General features: G+C 33.1%; 1 protein-coding gene across 1 annotated transcript; it reads right to left on the bottom strand.

Moving 5' to 3' along the window:
* Positions 1–761: 761 nt before the first annotated feature.
* LOC132757105 (heat shock 70 kDa protein 12B-like) lies at positions 762–18,787 on the bottom strand. Its single transcript, XM_060748290.1, has 4 exons — positions 17,682–18,787; positions 16,256–16,471; positions 2,652–2,799; positions 762–1,931 (listed from the first exon to the last, which is right to left on the bottom strand). Exons 1-4 carry the CDS (start codon positions 18,078–18,080, stop codon positions 1,312–1,314), a joined length of 1,383 nt encoding a protein of 460 aa, XP_060604273.1. The 5' UTR covers positions 18,081–18,787; the 3' UTR covers positions 762–1,311.
* Positions 18,788–18,821: the final 34 nt, after the last annotated feature.

Genomic DNA, 18,821 nt, shown 5'->3' with positions numbered 1-18,821 from the left:
TTACGGAGTCGCAAAATCGGCACGGGTTCAAGCCTTTCAGATTGTAATTATCGGCTTTGAATGTTTATGGCTTAATTTAGTAAAAAAGAAGAATGTCTCTAAAAATTATTTGGTATAATTTTTAAAGGGTTGGTAAATATGTTTTTGGACAGGGAGACACATATCTTTTTTTAGATGAAAATTATTACCGACTCATTATTCAAGTCTTAATATTAAAAATTTGTACCAGATTTGATTTTTAAATAAAATCGATATAAGACATTCTTGTTGACATACTTTAGATCAAACTTGTTTTCCATGCAAATATCATTTAAGGAAGCAAATGGCACTTTATTTGATCTCACTTACATGATAGTTCGAACAAAAATATCTACATGTATATCTTTTAAAGGATATTGACAATTGATCTTGGATACTAAGTCATATGATGAGTTGTCTCACATTGCTATATACATTGGTTTTTACTAGTAAATTATCAAGAAAAGCCGTTTATGCGGATTGATCATTGTAATCAGATTTAAATGTGTTAATTCAGCGTTAAAAAACATACAAAAGCAACATAAATTTAACCAAAATTCTTTTTTTATTTCATCGGAGATTCAACAGGAATAAGATGTGTTAGGGAAGCATTTGAACATCTTTTATTTAAAAAAAACCAAAACAACAAAACAAAATACTTTCATCTTGACAGAAGGAATGGCAAAAATAATTACATGTAGAATGACATGTTATGTTTCTTTGATGTTTCTAGGAATCTGGTGGGAAACCCCTGCAGGCTTATACATCAAACATAAAATATTTCTATCTCATTAATCAACATTGAATATATAATCCTGAGGTAATTTTGAATTGACATCATTAAAAATATTCATTTTGTTTATTTTGTAATTATGGTACAATGAAAATACTAATTACGTATTTAACTTCTGTTTCTTTTGATTAATAGAATTAAGTCGTACACTTCTTCGAACATCACAACATGTTTGAATGTCATTTTCCTTCTTCCATTTTCTTTCCAATTTGTACTTAATGTATTTGCTTATCACAAAAACGGATATGCTGTTTTCAGAAAAAGATATAATGTGACTATCTATCTCATGAACATATTTTATTCAATTAAATACACAGTATATGATATACATTTAAGTTTGTACACTAAGAAAATAGATTAGTACGAAAGATATTAAAGGTATAATAACTTTTAATTTAGTTTTTCTTGATCAGGTATTAATTCAGTCGAGAAAACATATATGATCTGGTATAACTACACACAGTGTGAGTGTATTAAATAAGATGAGTCTAACTTGTACCCTAATGTTGATGACCATAAATCACCGCACCTTTCAAAACAACTGTGCTTGGTTCTTCCGGAATGATGACGTTAACAGTCGGGAAGGCTTTTATTATGGCCTCTTGAACTATTGAAAACTTGGAAAACCCGCCGACCATCAGAAATATGCTCGTTCCTTGAACCTCAGGTGCTTTCAGTAAATGTTTAACATGATCTACTATACTATCAGTGCAAGGTTTGAACAGATGTTTGACTATCTCTGCGTCTAGTCTTATTTTATCCGATGACCATGTAATTCTTCCTTTATATTGTGATCTCTCTATAGCTTGCAGTGTACTTTCATGATTTATTTCCTTAAATATATTTGGCAATGAAAATGGAACTTTGAATGTTTCTTTTCCAGTACTGTTAGCTTTGAGTGTTCTAGTTTTTATTACAATCTCATTTTGCAGATCTGTTTGATGAACAGCATATTCATCAATCCATTTCTGATAGACTGCGTCACCTGTTATATAACGGAGGAGTTCATGAAATTCCTCTATCACCATGTTTTCACCACATGCTATACCAGTTGCCGATTTGATTTCTGATAGGCCACCGTCCGACTGACGCTCTAATATAGTGAAATCAGTAGTACTGCCTGCAAAAAATTGTTTGTTAACTTTTTAAAAACTTTTTATGTACTTCAGCTATATTCATCTTAGTGAATTAAAAATCAAATTCTGAAAGATTCATCAGTTTTTATTTTTCTTGTTCTAATATCAGCTGTATACACTCTAGTAATTTACAGAATTACATAAAACATTCTAATTTATTACAAAATGAACAGTTTGAATGGTTTTAATTTCTCATTGGACATATTACTTTCGAAGATCAATTTACAGTTTTCCTAACTATTAGAAAGGAGCTAATATATATATATTCATCCAAAAGCAACAGAAAAGAATTAATTTTATCAAGCTTTACATAGTCGTAAGCACCTCTTATGTCTATTGGCAATATCTTGTTCATGAAAATGAGATATTGTTTTTCCCTTTAACTTTATAAGAAATATACTTCTGTAGTTAATTGAATAATAGTGTACACATTTTATTTTTAATTAAGTAGTACAATAGAACTTTTTACTGAAGTAACCCAATATAATTATTACTCATAGTAATTTTTATTCGAATACATATTATGTTGATAAAAAATATTGTTGATAACAATTAATTAGATATATCTGTCCTCTTAGACATGTAACATAGACAAATTTTATAGTGGTCAATTAGACCTTGATATAAACAGACTGTCCTTATTACAAAGTAACAGAAAAATGTATGAAGTTTATTCCCTCAATTATGTATAACTAAGCACATACCTCCAATATCAATAACCATACATTTATTTGTCCCAGGACTGGATATATTGGCAGTCGTTAAATTCCAGATTGGGTTTTCCGTTTGGTAGTATACAATTGCTGCTTCTGGTTCTGTGACAATTGTCAACTGTGATTCTGCAATATCGGCCTTAAATATAAAAAAAATAATGCTTCATTTTTTCATCAAAACTGTGTAAGGAATGTATTACATTAACATTGTAGGCCTTCTTTACAGTTTGATTGAGTAAAACCAGGATCCAGGTGCCAACAAGTAAAGTTTGCAATATAAAGCTTAAGGTTTTGATACATAAACAAATTGTTTAAGTTGTCTCTTTGGATCTAATGTTTTTTAAATTGGACAACATGCAGAAGCCATATTTCATGTCAAGCGTCAAGATCAAAATCAGAGAAAACTGGAAATTAATCCGTAGGACACGGGTGCCCCCATATTCCACTGTTTTGTCCATCTACTGCCTCTAGGTCAAATGTTTTGGGCAACATGTAACACAAGTTGAAAATTGAAATATTTTACGATGATAAAAACGTTACAAAATACTAAATAAATCCCAAAGCAAACAAAAGGTGCATAACTACACAGGCTGACCAATATTATTCTATACTTTCAGGACTGCAGGTCATATGAATGAACAAGTCTATAATTATTACTAATTCAAGGGCAATATCTCCAACTAAATTGTAAAAAAAAACACATGCAAAAAAACAGGTACACAGCAACACGGTGATGCTGATCATCATCTCTGTAAAGTTGGTTGATTCTGACTCAGTCATTCAAGATGCATATAACACAACAATTTAGAATGGGTTTTACTTAGTAAAGGGCAATTACTCTTCATATACTGAATAAATACAAAATCAAACCCCTAGGTGCACAACTACATCATATGCTAACCTTCATTTTTGTAAAGTTTCATGACTTTAGGTCAATTTCTTTAGATATACGCGACACAAGTTGAAAATCCCTGGTGCAAAACCACACATTATTACCAACTTTCCTATAAAGTTTCATGACTCCAGGTCAAAAACATATAAATATGGCAAGACAAATTGAACATTTGAAATGATTTTTACTAAGTCAATTGTAATTTCTCTGACAAAGCAGACTCAATCCACAAGTAAAACACCGTGTTCACAACTTAACATGCTTATCAAAGTTCCTGTAACAATTCATGACTATAACTCAAATATCATTTGAGCTACGTGGATACAAGATGAAAAATGTTAATTTTACTAGGTCATGGGCAAAACTCTACACATACTGAATAACACAAACAAACCCACAGGTGCACAACAACACAGACCGACATTTCTGTTATGTTTGATGACTCGAGGTCAAAAACGTTTTGAGCCTTGCATGACATAAATAGAAATCAGAATAAATCCACAAGCAAAACTGGTGCACAGTTTCACATGCTGAGCAACATTTTATAAAGTTTCATGACTATAGGTCAAACATTTTTGAGCTACCTGTGACACAAATTTAAAATTATACATATTTAAAAACTCAAGGACAATAACTGTGACAAAAGAGAATCCACGATTGATACCCCAGAAGCACAACTACACATGTTGAGCAACATTCTCGTACAGTTTTATGACCCTAGGTCAATTTGTTTTGAGCTACGTGCAACACAAGTTGAAAATTGCACATTTTTATTAAGTCCAGGCAATAACTCTACAAATACTGAATAAATCCACATGCAAACATCCAGGTGCACAACAACACATGCTGACCAATATTCCTATAAAGTTTCATAACTCTAGGTAAATTTTTTTTGAGCTACGTGCAACATAAAAGAGAACCGACGGACGGACAAGGTCAAATATGAATCCCCACCTATAGTGGGGGTACAAAGGTGAACAGCTAAAGTACGCAATTTTGTGTCAGATCCTTTTTAGAGCTTTTTGGTATCTGACATCGTGCAGAATACACAAAATGACAAGTCGTGCAGGATAAACACAATGACATGTCGTTCAGAATACACATATTGACATGTCGTGCAGAACACATGCATTGACATGTTGTGCAGAATACACATCGACATCTCGTGCAGAACACACATGCATTGACTTGTCGTGCAAGACACACACATTGAAATGTCGTGCAAAATACACACATTAGCATGTCGTGCAGAACACACACACATTAGCATGTCGTGCAGAATACACACACTGACTTGTCGTGCAGAATACACACTTTGGCATGTCATGCAGAACACACACATTGACATGTCGTGTATAACACACATATTAACACGTCGTGCAGAACACACATTCTGGCACTCCACTTTCAGGTTCAAGCTCCAGATTTGAGCCTTAAACACGTTTTACGTTTTCTTTGCTTAAAATATTTGTTATTATTCATTATGTTTGGCTAAAATGTTAAGCTCACCTAAGCACAACGTGTTAATGGTGGGCTGTGCCCGTTGTCCGTCGTACGTCATTAACTTTTGTTTCAAATAATATCTCTTCCTCAACCAGTGTGGCGATGTTGTTAGTACTAAATTTAATTTCAGGCAGTTTTGTTGCCATGGCAACCGAAAGAAAACCTTTAAAATATTCTTCCTGACAGCACAAGGGCTTGAGTTTGTTCAAATTCCCCAAGGGTCATTGGTTTTTCTTAATTGTATATAATAAAAGCGTAAAAGTCTTGTTCTATTAGGTTGCAAGGACTAGGTAACCCCTTTGATATCTGGCATGCAATATTGTCTAGCAGGTAGTTACAAAATTTGTTTGATCATGGTCACAGGGTAAAAACTGGCCTGACTTGGGGACATGTTTTCATTATATGTTTATAGTTCAAACGTAACATCTCCTCTTCTGAAATTCTACAGAAATTCTACAGGCTATATCATGAAAAATGTATGGTTTACCGCCTTTTCAATATTACCCGCACCCCTTACTACCGGTGATTACCCAGTGAACTATTTTTTGTATTAAATCTACAGCTATGAAAATGTGGCAACATGTACATTGGCCGGTGCTTAATTAAACTTTGACATCAGTGGATGTTAATTTTGATAAAGAAACTTTTATTTGCATATTATGAAATACAGCTATATAATTTGGACTTTATATACAGTTTTAGATGTATAATTGAATTGTGATAGTAGTTGTCAAGACTTTTGATAAAGTCAAGTATATTGACCTCCCCATAATGACCCTCGTCAAAAATAGTTACCGCTTAAAAAAGAAAAGGGTCCCCACTTTCGCCATTTGTTGTCATTTTTTAATTATTCAGCATGTTTACCTAGAAAAGTGGTTACTTTTGTTTTGTAAAGAATACTAACTTTTATATTTCGATACACCCTTCTTCTTTTTGGAAAGACGGAAGAACGGACAAAGTTATTATGTTAACATTCGGTGCATTATAAACAGCTTTTGCAGAAGTTCAATAGTGGTTAGCTAATTTAATTTATTTTGAGTGTGGTAAGGTCATGTATGTACAGTAGGGTGAACGTTTCAGTTTACACGCAAAAACGCACGCTCTGGAAAAAACGCACGCACGCTACACGCTATAAGAACGAACGTTATACGTACGCTGTACGAAACGGAATACGCAGACGCACGCAAAACGATATACGCTAAACGAAATACGCTAAACGATATACGCACGCTAAAACGAACGCAAAATGAAAACGTTTTTAAACGTTTATTTAAATATCGTGATCATGTTAAGTTTTTAACAACTTTAGTTACATGTAGATTGTTACGCAATTTGATTAAACGATATTTTAAACGAGTTTCTATTAGAGCTGAAATTCACTCAACCTAGCACAACAATTATTTTTTGTCACAACTTCAACAAATGATTTTTAGAAAATATAAGCTATCATGCGCTAATATCAAAAGTAAAATAATAAACGGGCAGGTCTTTATGCGCAATCGGATAAAGAACTATCCCTTGCATTCACTACGTAAAAACCTGACAACAGTACTGTAGGCGTACGTAATAGTCCAACATGGCCGACATGGAAAAGTGCATTGCAAATAATCATAAATATGCAGTGGTAACAATTAAATTCAGATGGATTTATGAGGCAAATCTATATATTAAGTGAGACTGCATCATAAACAATCAACTTTAAAATCTTGAGTGTAAAATAAAGGAATTAACTATTTTGAACACAGATTCTTCCACGGATAACAAATGAATTACATTGCGGAAATGAATTACATTAAGGGAACACAGTAGGTAATCATGTGACTTTTACGGTTTCCCGTACAGACAATATGGCTGCCTAAAATACCTCGCTTCACATGTGTTTTTCAGGTAATTCTTTATCAATCCATTTAACTTACATACGAGACCTGTTGCAGCCTACACGGAATAAAAAATTGTTGTCGTCCATACCTTATTCTCAACCCCTGTGCTTACTGTACAGCTTTTACAAACACTCAAAAATGCAACAGGAATTTTCAATTTGGACAATTATTTTGCGGGTAACATTCACGCAATTTATTTATTTTTTAAGAATTTGATTAAATTACGTCGAGTAAGCAAAGAGTGAACATGTTCATAGAGTTTCTTTATTAAAAATGTAAATATTAGGCCTAGGTATGTTAAATATTGACTGGTCTCTTTCTATTCCAATAAACGAGAGAAAAATGATTTGGGTTTAAACATACACGCGTACTTTCACCGTTTTGTTGTTTTATGTACATAATTTGCTGTCAATATGAAACTTCAGCTGTATCTTAATTTTTATGCTGTGTAATTATGTAAATCTTAGAGATAAGCATTTTAACATAAAACAAATCACTAAGTTGATTAATTATATATATAATTTGAAATTGACCAAGACACTTTCAACTACGAACTTCTTATTTTATTTGCAGAAACAGTAATTAAGAGACAGCCAACACACCATCATGAAACACTTAAGACATACCCAGAGAGATCTAGTAGAAGTACTAGTAGTAGTTTGGAACAGATTATAGCTTAATAGTTAATCTAAAAGGACTTCTTTAATCATTTGAATTTAAGCTGCACTTGAACTGTATTTTTGAAATAAAAGAGCTGAAGTATTTAACAGTGTCTTGATTTTTTGTTAAACTCTGTTACTTTGCTATATATTAAAATTAAATTATGTTGAAATGACATTTTAAAACTTCAACGTTGTAACAACGTTGAATTTTCAAGGTTGTTTAAACTTTCAAATCGATTGTAAATCCAACGTTATTTCAACGTTGGAATCTAACCATAATTCAACGTTGTTACAACGTTGATGTGCCTGCTGGGTTAATTCTAATCAGGGCCTATTGGCGGTATTTTTAATATTATTCAATATTCTATTGAAATTTAAGGCTAAATGCATCAATCATGGTTCTGTTAAATCAATATCTAGGCTATAACCTGCATATTGCTTGCACATAAAATATTGCGTGGGAGTAATCAACAAAAAAAGTACGCGTGTCTATTACCAAAATCATTTTATTTTTCTCTCGTGTATTGGAATAGAAAATGGCCAGTCAACATTTAACATGCCTAATATTTACATTTTCAAAAAAAGAATTTCTATAACATTTTTTCTTTGCTAACTCGACGTAGTTTAATCAAATTCATTAAAAATACACATTTTGCGTGAATGTTACCCGCAAAATAATTGTCCACATTGAAAATTCCTGTTAAAGTTTTGAGTGTTTGTAAAAGCTATGAGCACAGGGGTGGAAAATAAGGTAAAGCTGACAACAATTCTTTATTCTGCGTATGCTGCAACATGTCTCATATGTAAGTAAAAGTAATATGATTAAGAATTACCTGAAAAACACATGTGAAGCGATGTTTTTAGGCAACCATATTGTCTGTACGCGTAACCGTAAAAGTCACGTGATTCCCTACCGTGGGGAAAAGTTTCAAGAATCAGGAAGGATTAAATTGCTGGCACAATACGTAGATTTAAGCTGATGTCCTGTATGTTTCATTAGCACACCGCATGATTTACTGTGTTGTTGCCAATAAAAGCTTCTCAAAACGAAAGTGAAAGTAGAAATAAACAATACTGAAATCCAGTGAAAACACAAAAAAAGTTAAAATTTCCAAGGCATTATAATATATGAGTATATATAAATATTAAGAATGCACTTTTATTTTGGGTCTGGAATTGTAATCGAGAGGAAAAATGAGGAAAATAAGGAAACTGGTCAACCTCATGCACCTCCATATTAGTGCAAGATGGGGAGGAGTCAAGTGTGGGACTCCAAGCATTTGTGAATCATATGTAAACTGTAAAGTTATTGGATATACGAAGTCAGCGCAACAGAAAATATTTTTCATATCACTTTATATTGAAATTTATTGACATGCGTTTAATATGTATTAATATGCTATATTAATTACTAAAGAACATTAAATGCCTAGTACCTTCCTTTTTATGATACTGTCACACGTTTAAAAAATATGCTGCCTTACAGATACTTGAATCCCAGACTCTCGGAAACCATTCTGCAGCTCAACCAACTGAACTATCAAACTGCTTACACATCACCTCCCTAAATAGTGAACAGTTTGGAACCATGACATATATCCCTGCTTTATTGAAATTTGTCCGAATAGGTACAATGTGAATAGGACTTTATTACCATCGTTTTATACCACCACAGTCCCCTGTGGAAAAGGTGATAGTGCGAAACTTCAAGTAAATTTCACATTCTTGTTTTAAAAGGTACAGAGGAGAACTCTATATAGTTTCTGATTACACTCAAAAGATGAAAATATATATAATAATTATGTTATTATTATAAGGAAAGAAAAAAGTATTTAAAACGGTATTTTTATGTTAATCCCAATTTTTTCAAATTAGAAGAATTGTTTAGTAGTGAAAATAAAAGTTTACTGAATAAACTTAGTATTTTTATCGAAATTATATATCTAAAAATTTGTAATACTGATATGCCTGGATTGCTTGTTTACTTGAAACATATATTTATTTGCTATATGTATGTTTATTTGTAATGTTGCATGTATGATTTGGATATGTTTGTCATTCTCTATTTACATAGCACTTGTTAATATGCCGCCATTATTCACTGTAATTATTATAAAACGATGCTTATGTTGTTTACTTGATGTAAACCTAAGTTGGAAATAAAAAGTCTGAAAGTTTGATGATCTAAATGATTAATCCTTACAGGCTATCCTTAAAAAATCACTTTTGAGGAGGCAATTAATTGCAGGTACCTGCCTAGGTCCCCACAAGTCTATGCAAACTCCCCCCGCCCCCTTATTCAAAAGCTCTCAAAATTAGTACTGCTACAATCTCTATAAAAATTAAAATCACATTACTAGACAATAATTGAATATTCACAATATTGACGTAAGACATAATCATTAATAAATGCAGATAAGCAAATAATTAGCTGGAAATATTTATTAATCACAGAGTAACAAAAATATGCAGCCTGAGTGAGACTCAAAACAAAGACCCTCAGAGTATTATGCCTCACCAGCACTACCGTAGGAACCTAGAACCCTTTGAATACCATACTGCAGCTCTACCACATCAACATTTCTTCTCTAAATATGTGAGACCGCGCTATACATGAACATAGTCCATACTTTATTGAAATATCTCTTTAAATAATTGATGAGCTGACATAAATGTTTATACAGTCTTGGCCCTATGTTGGTTCCCGAAAGTATTAAAGTAACTGTGCAGCCTGACTGGGGCTCAAACCTCGGAGGCTTGCATGGACACTTTGAATACCATTCCGAAACTCTACCAACTGAGCTGTAAGGTTTCTTCAATATCCCCTTTCCTAATCATTGAACAGTTAATAATGTAACATGCCTGCCATATTGAACTCCACAATTTTGAGTATAGAGAACACGTCTCAGCTATATACCACCATGGCTCTACATTTTGCCCCGATATCAAACCCCGGACAATCAGAATACCATATGGTGGCTGTACTGACTGAGCTATCTCAGGCCATCTCACATTTCCACCCCCTCCACAATTGGAACAGAAAAAAGAATTATTAGCGCAAATATAAAAAATAAAAAACCTAAAATGATAAGTGCAGAACTCCTGGATTAAAGATGAGATTGCATTATAATTCTGTTAACCTATCTAGCTCCAGTGAAGCAAGGGCACCCCCTCAAAAAATAAAATATCCCTAGAAATATGTCAACCTCCCTATATAAAGTTATTCAAGTTAATACAGTAAATACTAGACAGCTCAAGCATGTTACATACATTGTATTTAACAATTAATTCCATTTTGTCTCTAGTTTAAGGGGAAGCAACTCATGTTTACCAAATTGTTTGTCCTTATCTGTCTATCTCAGACAGACTTTTATAGCTGTTTATAAACAATTAAGTTACTGGTAGTGTGCTTATCATGCTATACAGAAACTTTCTTATTATTATTTACTAATAAATAGAATGGAATAATGGATATTTTGTGTGACTGGCTGTATAATATACTTTAGAGTTGATTTCAATTAGTCCATACCTAAAGGTATCCTGCAACATTCATCCAATAATATTTTTGTTTTTGATATTTAGATTAATAAAATAAGCGTAGGTAAAATTGAATTTTAGAAAATTAAAGCTATAGCCTATAGGTTATGTATAGGTATATGTATCTATAGAGTCATGTATAGGTATCAGTGAAACACTGAAAGAATAAATCCTTAAGTCAGTTATCAATTTAAAACATTCTTAGTATATACAGTCGGTACATTATACAAACTGGTTATAATAGAGCATTTTAGTCTGGTGAAAGGTTGAAAGAGGGACAGTATTTGTTTCTTTATAAAACCTATGCATTGTATGCTTAGACAAAACTCCATTAGTGTAAGATGCAGACTATTTGAGAAAAATGTTCTGTTATACCGTGCATTATAGTTTTTCATTCTTCTAGATGTAGTATCAATGTTAATTGGATTCCTATATGTTTGACAGATACTGGATAAAAATATAACTGTTATATAATAATAATAATAATAATAATAATAATAATAATTATAATAATAATGACAATAAAAATAATTATAATAATCATAATAATAATTATGTAAATAGATATGATGAGACTGAATAATATATACATGTATTAACAGAGTTTCTGAGTTTACACATGGTTTGTATGATAATCAAAGGGATGAGACTTACAATTGATTACACATTACTTATAATAGACTATTCTCAAGGTCTGTTTATTATCTTAAGCAACCAAATCACATAAGTCCTATCTAATTATTGTTTCTACTTTAATTGTATGGAATAAAAAGTTTAAATAAGAAATAACTTTCTCCAGTCTGGAACTTAGCTATCTGTCAGTCTGAATAAACAAAAGATGTTTAGAATTAGCCAGTCTGGCTAGGAGTTTTATATTTATTTATTCATGTTGATAACAAGCAATTTAAAGAACTTCAAGTGCTACTTTGGATAATTTAGTTTTAGTGAAAACCAAGAATGGCCATTCATTGCTATTTCTTCTGAGGTGAGCTTTCCGCACTGCCCTCAACCTCTGTAGGCATTGTATGCACAGTTTTCCCAAATTTCTCCCCCTTTCCTTTCTATTGCATCCCTCCCTCTTTTTACCAAATAACTGATGTAAATGTTGTCTAGCACTTTCATTTAAATAAGCTTGAACAGGGAAGCATCAGCGCATTACCGGGGCATCACTGGGAAAGTACTGGGGCATCACCCGTAGCTCAACTGTGGTGAAATCAGTGATGGTCAGGATGGACTGTGATGAAACCGTGTCTAGGCATGTCTCCACCGGATCAACCTGGAATGCACCGGGTAAGCATCGGCACTTAACCGTATATAGCCGGTGTTATATTGGGTACTTAAAAACAGAAATACACCTGGACTCTGTCCGAGAAGTGTAAACGCAATTTGATTTTAAAGAAAAACACCACGGAACACCCCGGTTCAACGATTTAAGTCACCGTAGCAATACCGTGGCGGGGACAGTGTTAATGGGGCTTTAATTGCTTCAATTTGACAGCCTAGTTATAAGTTTAAAGCAAGTCTGAGCTGGTTAAGATTTTGTCTATTGTAGAGTAATGGGAATATTGTAAAGGATGGCTTAGTCTGTGATTTGGGACAGCTTTACTTAATGATTTTATTTATGTCTTATTTATGTTATGGAGGAACACTGGTTTCAATATTCAGTTCTAGAACATGCTTTTAACAGAGTAGGTGTTTTCTTGCACTGTTGAATAAGTTTGTCCACTAAATTTTATGGTGGCTGAGTTGGTATTTGGACATTTCAGACAATGGACATTTCTTACCAGACACATCAAATCAGATTTTGGGACTCTTCAGAACAGATTTCGGGACATTTCGAGCCAGATATTTGGATACTTCGGTCCATACATTGGACATTTGGGACCAAACATTTAGACACTTAAAACAATTTGTGGGATTATCGGACCAGATTAAAATGTCAAATTTTGTTATATTCATTTTACAAAGACATGGAAAAAACAACAAAGTGCCATGGGCTCCGGGAAAAAATACAACAAAACTACTTCAAAGTCGTATTGTTTAGTTTTCGTCTGGTGCCTACCAAAGCAAAAGTACAACATGGCACAAATCAGCCACCGTAGCATTTATAATGTCCTTTTTTATTTGTACAAAAATATAGAAATAGAACAATGTATTAACAAAGTTTTAACTATACATGTATAAATAATGGAATTATGAATAAATGTCTCATCCCATTTCAGGAAAAAAATATTATATTGGTAATGTATTGTTAAATATTGTAAATATTGTCAGAAGAATGTGTGCATGTATATATTGGATTTTTTTTATTGAGAATTAATTTAGTACCTGTTGTTTTTTTAAAGCTGTCTAACCGTAAATAATAGAACTATCAATAAACGCCTCATCCCATTTCAGTTAAAAAAATATTATAATATTGGTAATGTATTGTTAAATATTGTAAATATTGTCAGAAGAATGTGTGCATGTATATATTGTTTTTTTTATTGAGAATTAATTTACCTGTTTTTTAAGGCTATCTAACCGTGTCTGTCATTGTTTAGACGTGTTCACTTTTAGGAACAAAAAAGGTGTAAGCGGCCAGACAGCTCAGTCGGTAGAGCCGCGGTACGGTATTATGAGGGTCACGAGTTGGGACCCTAGCTGTGACTGCCATATGGCCCAGAGTTTAATTCACATTGCTCTGTAACCCTTGGAAATTCGAGAAAATATTTGCATATATAGTATGGTTTAGAACTTAGGGGAGATAAAGTGTAAGCGGCCTAATACCTCAGCGGGAAGAGCCACGGAATGGTACACGTACATGTACATGTATTCCGAGAGTCAGGGCTTCGAGTCCCTGCCAGACTGTTACATATCAATATAAATCTGTTAATAAGAAATATGAAAAATGGGAAGGAATATTCTAAATAGGATTCGGAAGTCTGTGTAGAAACGTCAGAAGATGAACTGGTTTAAAGGGGGTGGGGGTGGGGGGCTAGTCTTTTTACCATAACATAATGTCTTATGAACCTGATATCGGATATATTAGTACGATTATAGACAAATGTCTGCTGAATTAAATATCAAAACATGTTGCATATTTATCCTAAGCGTATGTAACATAGGATTTAATCGAAACTTCGGCGTAAAGTACTTCGGAATCCAGTACTCACCATGAAATGAAAATACCACAATAATATTTCTCTATATAATATTTCTATTCTTCAAGAGACACTGAACATCTTTTACTTCTTTAAGAAACACAAAACTTACAAAATAGATTTATTTAAGTTATTTGTTAACTTCTCAAAAGTAACAGAAACAGAATACGGAACTTTTAAAACGTTTAGACGAACGCAGACGCACGCTAAACGTTTCTAGGGATATCAAACGCACGATTTCAAACGCACGATAAACGAAAAACGATACACGAGAAACGATAAACATTAAACGCTTGTAAACGATGCACGCGTGAGAAAGCGTTACATCAAACGCACGTTGCATGGTATACAAACGCACGATATACGAAAAACGCACGCACGAAAATCACTATTTTAGACAACCGAAACGTTCACCCTACTGTATGTAGTCTATGCTTAATGAGGGTCCATCCGCCCTTTTGGGCACAATTTGCAGCTTTCGCTTTCGAGTACGGACCTCGGACATGTCACCAGTGATGCCCTAAAAATTTAATGTTGAAGAACAAAGTGCTGTTTATTTACTTTCATGCAATTTCCACGGAGTATTAGCCAAATATTATGTACTTTGAGCCAAAAGTAGGTCTCTGTACGGCGATCAATGAGAACCTAATTGTTCAGTAACCTGTGGCAATATGAAAGGGTAGCCCTGAAAAGGGCTGTTGGTGCCAGCAAAAGGCCTGCCGTTCAAGCCGTTTAACCGTGCTTTGGGCTCATGCACATTAGCACATCATCTTCGTCGACCCAAGCGCCTACTTTGTTGGGCCACTCTCATCGGCTTTAGTCAGCACATCGGCAGTTGGTCCACAGCACAAGTTCCGATCTTACTTCGCCGTCCCCAGTCTTCAAACTTTTTGCTGATGCCCTGTGTCTTCTCAACGACGTGCACGTACAGAGTGGAAGAGAGAAAGTGGTAAGGTCAACATTCTGTACATAATTTTACTTTAATTCTTCTGCCTTTATTATGACTGTGAGATCTGTTTTCTTTAATGAAAATAACCTCTTGTGACTGTCAAATTTTTAAGAATATTGATACCAGTGCATATATCAGAATATTACGCCTCCTAAACGCGAAGTAAAGTGGCACAGTCTAGGAATTTTGACAGTTTCCTTCTCACTCCTTCTTAGAAAAAGAACACTATTAGTATAAAGCACGCACTAGCAATAGCAATACATAACACTAAGACTTTGGTATAATTAACAAAGCATCACTAAATATTACCCACAAACCCATGTGTTATTTATATACTGCCATATTTTCCTTCCCATTTAATGTTGGAGGATTGAATACCGCTTAAACCTGTGTAAGTGGACGTGAGAGATGTTTGAACTTTTCATGATATCAGAAAGAAAGTCAGCCATTCTGCATATAGACTTGAAACTTTGATTAGGACATAGGCGAATTGTAAGGTCAAGGTCACAGTAAATTTAAAGAGAAATTACGCCAAATGTTGCGACAACAGCTTCCAGTAGTAAATAATCTGTTTGAGATCGATTAGATGGGGATCTATTTTCTACAGGTTTCTGGTTGGGGTCATTTACCTTCAGAGAGTGTCAGGTTTTATAGAAAATCAAAATTTCTATAGAATATTGACCGATGTGTCAAAATTCCATAGGGGTCACTTTACTTATTTACACCGACAGTTTATCATATATTCTCCGAGGCTATAGCTCATTGGTCATTAAACATTTTGCTTCAGTGTTCATTATATTGACTCACTTGTCTAGAGAGATGTGTATGTACATTTGTCACGATTTTTACGAACAAAGGACAGATAACATTATTTCGGAACATCCCCTTTAATAATATTGATTACAATATTTATACGAATGTTTTATTACATATGCATCTACGACCTTAGAATTTCTAAAGATGAAATAAATTCTTTAACGTTAATTTAGTAGAATTTAAATAACAATATTTGTATAAACGTGGTATCACCTTATATGCAGCGTCTCCCATTAATTGTTTAGCCGAGTCAGTCCATATAGCAGGCACAGTCAAAACCCAGTGTATGTCTTTGTCCTGTACCGAGAAAAGTTCCTTTTTTAACAGATTGATCAGGTGGTCTTTCAGATATTTAATAACAGCACCAATAACGTCAATAGCTTTCATCTTTCTTTTTTTGTCATCTTCAATCTCTATGTTCCGTGTTATCTGTTGAATAACCAAATTAAATATAAGAAAACGGAAAGAATAGCAATTTAAATTTGATACAGCCTTAATCGTTGACAGCATTAAACACAAAATGTACACGAATCTCGGATACCTTTATGTAGACGTCTATGTCTTTCGATTTTTTTGCAAGCTTTCAATTGAATCAAATTCAGGCCTAAGCTGCACTACATAATATATACTGATATCGCAGGGATTATTGTTTAAAAGTTTATGTCAATAAAAAACTAAAAACCTTGAAGAACTTGTTATTTTATTATATGCTTTTCTCTCAGTGGACAGTGAATCAATCTATATTTAACAATTTTACAATTTAATTATTAAATATAAATTTCACAGTAGCCGGAGAATATATCTGAATGCGGATGAAAAGAATATTATAATAAATAAGTGGAAATGTCGCCAGACACATACACCCTCGTGAGGACAAAGTGCCTGATTAAGAGAAACATATGGATATCTGCACATACGTTTTCAAAACTTGAAAACAAATCGAAAATTTAGAATGTACATAATTATTTTTCAACAAGAACAAAGTGATTTATGATTTTTTAGACGCCATGAGAGCGTGTCGTAACGCGGCAAAATATCAGACAAAAGTAAAGTATTTAGTACTTAAATATTTAAAGTTCTAATATATTGAATTTAGAAAATGTGTTTGCTTTGAATTTATTATAAATTACATTTCACTTGTGAACACAAGCTCTTCTATATTCACCTCTTGTGTTCTCTCTGTGAAATGTATTTGAATCAGCAAAAAAATCCTGTTTTAGTCACTAGAGCTAGATCTAATTTATGTTTTTATGATATCTGATGTTCAAGTTTCATGTAATATGAAAACTAAATGTCATGCAAATTATTATGTTGTACAAACAATAAAAACACGGTGTTTTCCAATAGATTTATCTTACGAATGTTCTACTTAACAATCATCCTATAACATAGCTATTTACATTTATAAATAGATCTAGATCTAGATTCTTTACCTAGTAAATGCAATGGACATTATGCACTGTAAGTTTATGTATATTTCTTTTAACGCTAGTTTTTTCATCAATCTCCATTTGCTTTCGATATATGCAGCCCACTAAAAATGTATTCAATAGCTTGTTTTTCATATTGAAATAGGTATAAACACTTTTTACCATAGTATATTTTAAATCTATTAAAAAGTAAGAATAACTTTGCTTACATATCTTCCTGATAATTTCATCATAAAGTTTTTGAAGAAATACCATCTGTGGTGTTCACGTCCGTCAACTAATTCTGCATATCTTTCCTCTGCATCAAAACCAAAGCTATGGAACGTTTTGTTCTCGTCGAATAACACGACAGAGCGATTATTACGTGAAATCCCCCAAGGTGTGCTCCAATCCATGTTACTCTTTATTTTCAGGTGATCCACTCGATAAGAGAAGGCATGATTGCTACATGCATTGCCAACTTCAATAGCAGCCACAAGCAACTTGTCTGTATTCACTCTTACATAGCCACTGTTCGTGCCATCAGCTGGTTTCCTCCTACATTTGTATAATATTATTAAATGTACTAGTAAAAATAAAAATTTTAGATTGCTATCTTGTTTAACCATTATTACTGTATCTAATAAGTGTTAAAAGTATCATTCAAGTTCAAAATTATATTAAAGCAAACATTTAACTTCACGTCATGTTTTGAAACATTGAACACAAACAGACATGGAAGGTATATCGTAGGGTGCCCTATTTGTCCCTGTCCACTTGTCAAAAACTTTACTGTGTATGTCAGAAAGTCTCAACAAATTTTCGCTTAGAACGATATCAGTTGGTTTCTTTAAAAATAAAGATAAATCTACCAAATTTCTTCAACATAGAACGCTTAGAAAATATAGTGCATCAAACTAGCACTGTAAATGCTTAGGGTAACGAATCATAACCACCGGTGAATACATTTTAACTCTTAAAGGAGCAATAGTCGCCCTGTAATGGCTGTACTCATTGTAACATGAGTTATTTGAACTGAAAGATTTATGTACACTTCCCATCAATTATAACAAATAAAATTGAGCTGAAATTTTAGTTCAAATGTTTTCTTCTGAGTAGGACTCTAATTCTTGTAAAAAGCATTTCTATTTTATTAAAATAACTTATGTATTCATCTTCAATGCAGCGTAAATATACCGATCATGCATTTGATTAAACAGATCCCCTTTTTATGTTTTGTAAAATATAATAGGTTTTTACTCGAAAGTGAGTTAAAAAAAATCTTCAAAAAATGTAAACGTTAATAAAATTAATATGAATCAGAAAGGTACAAACATTCAAGTCATCAAATAAAGATAAGCAAAAAACCA

The sequence above is a fragment of the Ruditapes philippinarum genome, unplaced genomic scaffold, assembly GCF_026571515.1.
Source record: "Ruditapes philippinarum isolate M1 unplaced genomic scaffold, ASM2657151v2 ctg636_1_1_1_1, whole genome shotgun sequence".
NCBI classification, from domain to species: domain Eukaryota; kingdom Metazoa; phylum Mollusca; class Bivalvia; order Venerida; family Veneridae; genus Ruditapes; species Ruditapes philippinarum.
Note: the sequence above shows the minus strand (reverse complement) of the source record. Positions and strands in the feature narration are given on the sequence as shown.

Coding starts and splice junctions, on each gene's coding strand:
- LOC132757105 (XM_060748290.1), bottom strand. CDS start 18,080: ATGGTTAAACAAGATAGCAATCTAAAATTTTTATTTTTACTAGTACAT. Junction 16,472..17,681: donor TGAAATTATCAGGAAGATAT/GTAAGCAAAGTT, acceptor GTTATTCAACAG/ATAACACGGAACATAGAGAT. Junction 2,800..16,255: donor TGGGAGACGCTGCATATAAG/GTGATACCACGT, acceptor TTTATATTTAAG/GCCGATATTGCAGAATCACA.